Source organism: Amphiura filiformis, unplaced genomic scaffold, assembly GCF_039555335.1.
Source record: "Amphiura filiformis unplaced genomic scaffold, Afil_fr2py scaffold_52, whole genome shotgun sequence".
Taxonomy (NCBI): domain Eukaryota; kingdom Metazoa; phylum Echinodermata; class Ophiuroidea; order Amphilepidida; family Amphiuridae; genus Amphiura; species Amphiura filiformis.
The window spans coordinates 690,868-694,535 of record NW_027305516.1 but is presented as its reverse complement, the minus strand read 5'-3'; the positions used below and the strand labels follow the sequence as shown (position 1 = coordinate 694,535).

At 35.7% G+C, this 3,668-nt stretch overlaps 1 protein-coding gene across 1 annotated transcript; it reads right to left on the bottom strand.

Moving 5' to 3' along the window:
- Positions 1-690: 690 nt before the first annotated feature.
- LOC140144391 (uncharacterized) lies at positions 691-3,099 on the bottom strand. Its single transcript, XM_072166204.1, has one exon. The coding sequence runs from the start codon at positions 3,094-3,096 to the stop codon at positions 1,483-1,485; it is 1,614 nt and encodes a 537-aa protein (XP_072022305.1). The 5' UTR covers positions 3,097-3,099; the 3' UTR covers positions 691-1,482.
- Between the last annotated feature and the right edge of the window lie 569 nt (positions 3,100-3,668).

The following is a 3,668-nucleotide window of genomic DNA, read 5'->3' as shown; positions in this document are numbered from 1 at the left end:
ATATATCAGTGATGTTTTGATGATTTTTAATGTGTTCTCAAAAAAATGGGCAAGTGGATGTAAGGGGTTTTGAAACAAAGCTCTTCAATTGTCAAAATTTCCTATTTCATATTTACATCGATAATGTTCTTTTTGTCTTCGGTATTAATTCACATGTCCCTTTGGTGCGAGTCCTTTCATGGCTTTCTACACGTCATTGCTTGTTGCAATATTTGCAGTGGAAGTCTTTCATGCTGAATCTTGTAACTTGAATGTGAAAAACTCTTTCGTCGATGAAGGTCCTTCATTTGATATGATTATACCAAGATATTTGAAACTTGAAACTGCTCCTAGCCTCTGCCCATTTAACTCAATCACCTCTTGGATGCCATTGTAAAAATGTAAAGTAAAGTTTCTTTTTGGTGTGAATCCATTCATGTTTAGTCTTGTCACTTTTTGTGAGAAACTCTTGCCATTTTAACATTGATATGCTTTCTCTTTGAGTTAGATCCTTTTGTGTTTAGTCTTGTCTCCTGCCACAAAGAAACATTTGTTGCAATCCTTTATGCCCGGCCTTTATGTTGAATCTTGATACTTGCATAAGAAAAACGTCCTGCAATATATACATTGGTAATGGTATGGTTTCTCTTTAGTCTGAAACCTTTCAAAATTAGTCATGGTATGATGGTATCTGCATGAGAAAAACTCCGATGAAAAATTATATAGTTAAGATTTTTCTTTGATGTGAACGGGGATGTGAATCTTTTCATGTCTATTCTTGCTACTTCGGACTGCGAAACTCTTGCTGCAATATTTACATTGGTAAGGTAAATGTTTTGCTTTGGTGTGGGTCTTTTCATGGCTAGCTTTATGACTGGTCTCTGAAACTCTTATTGCAATATTTACATTGGTAAGGTTTTTCTTTGGTGTGAATCCTTTCATGTCCAGTTTTGGTACTTGCATGAGAAAAACTCTTGTTGCAATATTTACATTGGTAAGGTTTCTCTTTCGTATGAACCCGTTCATGTTGAGTCTTACTGTCTGCACGTGAGAAAACCCGGGGTGAGAAACTCTTGCCATTTTTACATTGATATGCTTTCTCTTTGAGTTAGATCCTTTTGTGTTTAGTCTTGTCTCCTGCCATAGAGAAACATTTGTTGCAATCCTTTATGCCCGGTCTTTATGTTGAATCTTGGTACTTGCATGAGAAAAACGTCCTGCAATATATACTTTTTGTGAGAAACTCTTGCCATTTTAACATTGATATGCTTTCTCTTTGAGTTAGATCCTTTTGTGTTTAGTCTTGTCTCCTGCCACAAAGAAACATTTGTTGCAATCCTTTATGCCCGGCCTTTATGTTGAATCTTGATACTTGCATAAGAAAAACGTCCTGCAATATATACATTGGTAATGGTATGGTTTCTCTTTAGTCTGAAACCTTTCAAAATTAGTCATGGTATGATGGTATCTGCATGAGAAAAACTCCGATGAAAAATTATATAGTTAAGATTTTTCTTTGATGTGAATCTTTTCATGTCTATTCTTGCTACTTCGGACTGAGAAACTCTTGCTGCAATATTTACATTGGTAAGGTAAATGTTTTGCTTTGGTGTGGGTCTTTTCATGGCTAGCTTTATGACTGTGGTCTCTGAAACTCTTATTGCAATATTTACATTGGTAAGGTTTTTCTTTGGTGTGAATCCTTTCATGTCCAGTTTTGGTACTTGCATGAGAAAAACTCTTGTTGCAATACTTACATTGGTAAGGTTTCTCTTTCGTATGAACCCGTTCATGTTGAGTCTTACTGTGTGCACATGAGAAAGTCTTATTGCAATATTTACATTGGTAAGGTTTCTCTTTGGTGTGAATTCTTTCATGTTTAGTCTTGGTACTTGCATGAGAAAAACTCTTGTTGCAATATATGCATTGGTAAGGTTTTTCTTTGGAGTGAATCCTTTCATGGGAAGCTTTGTGATGTGCCTGTGTGAAACTCTTATTGCAATATTTGCATTGGTAAGGTTTTTCGTTGGTATGCGTCCTTTCATGTAGCTTCTTGGTAGTTTGGGTTGCGAAACTCTGGACACAATATTCACACTGGTAGGGTTTCTCCTTGGTGTGAATCCTTTCATGAAGAGTCTTGGAATCTGCTCGTGAAAAAGTCTTATTGCAATATTTACATTGGTAAGGTTTTACTTTGGTGTGAATCTTCTCATGGTTAGCCTTGTTACTTCGGCCTGAGAAACTCTTGTTGCAATAATTACATTGGTAAGGTTTTACTTTGGTGTGAATCTTCTCATGGTTAGCCTTGTTACTTCGGTCTGAAAAACTCTTGTTGCAATAATTACATTGGTAAGGTTTTTCTTTGCTATGAATCCTTTCGTGAATATTCTTGTGAGATCCCTGCGAGAAACTCTTATTGCAATATTTACAATGGTAAGGTTTCTCTTTGGTATGAATCCTTTCATGTACAGTCTTGTGAGATGTCTGCGAGAAACTCTTATTGCAATATTTACATTGGTAAGGTTTTTCTTTGGTATGAGTCCTTTCATGGATAGTCTTGTGAGGTGCCTGCGAGAAACTTTTATTGCAATATTTACATTGGTAATGTTTCTCTTTGGTATGAATCTTTTCATGGCTAGCTTTGTTACTGCGGTCTGAGAAGCTCTTGTTGCAATATTTACATTGATAAGACTTTGATTCAGTGTGAATCTTTTCTCTTTGGTACGATTTCTTTTTGGCATGACTCCTTTCATGATCAATCTTTTGATCTGCCTGTGAGAAGCTCTTGTCGCAATATTTACATTGGTAAGACTTAATATCATCATGCCTTGGCTTGTTCCGTGTTGAGAATCTCCTTCGGAAAACTCCTGTATTATCTTTGCCTTCTTCCCTAAGAGGTTTGCGATCTTGATATCTTACGAAGGTCACAGTTTTGGCTGTCTGCTGGAAATGACCCCGAAATGACCTTTGACCCCTATTCCTGTTTGGATGTATCCAGTTTTCATGGTGTCTTAAATGAACTAAATAGCGACTGGTATCATAATAGAATCTTTGTCGGCAATATCTGCATACATGAAATGGTAGACGGTCCATCCAATTGGCTGGCATATTCGTCATATTAAAATCTGAGGAAAAATGCAATATAAGGATTTATTGATCATTTTATTATCACATACATACATGTAGCTGATAATCCTTTAATTTTAATCTGTTATAATTGTCAGCTTCAGTCTGTTGTATACTGCACAAGCATTTTAAGACTAAAAGACCGATTTTAACTCTCTTCACGCGGGTGTCGACTGCAGACGACATGTTTAAAAAAATTCAAAAAATTCAAAAATTTCAGAAATGTGAATTTTCATGACCATATTTGGAATCAGCTTGAAAAATGCATTAAAATGAGTACAAACAAGCCTAGTATTGATTCAGTGGTTCTTAAGATAGCTCTTGTTATTTTGAGAAAAAGTTCAAAACTTGAATTTATCCGTTGAAGCGCATGGCTAGCACGCAGAGCATTAAATTTTTAGAAGACATTTTAAAGACTGTTTTCAGGTTAGTGATTCTTGGAATACCCATTTTCGGATATTAAAATCACGAGCACACTCTAAGCCTATACTTAACATTTTGAGTGTTTAGAATTGTTCCAAGTCTTTTGTGACTGCAATTGTAAAAAAACGTGCAAAAGTTCA

Excerpts from the sequence above, each read along its gene's own strand:
- LOC140144391 (XM_072166204.1), bottom strand. The coding sequence starts at position 3,096 with ATGACGAATATGCCAGCCAATTGGATGGACCGTCTACCATTTCATGTA.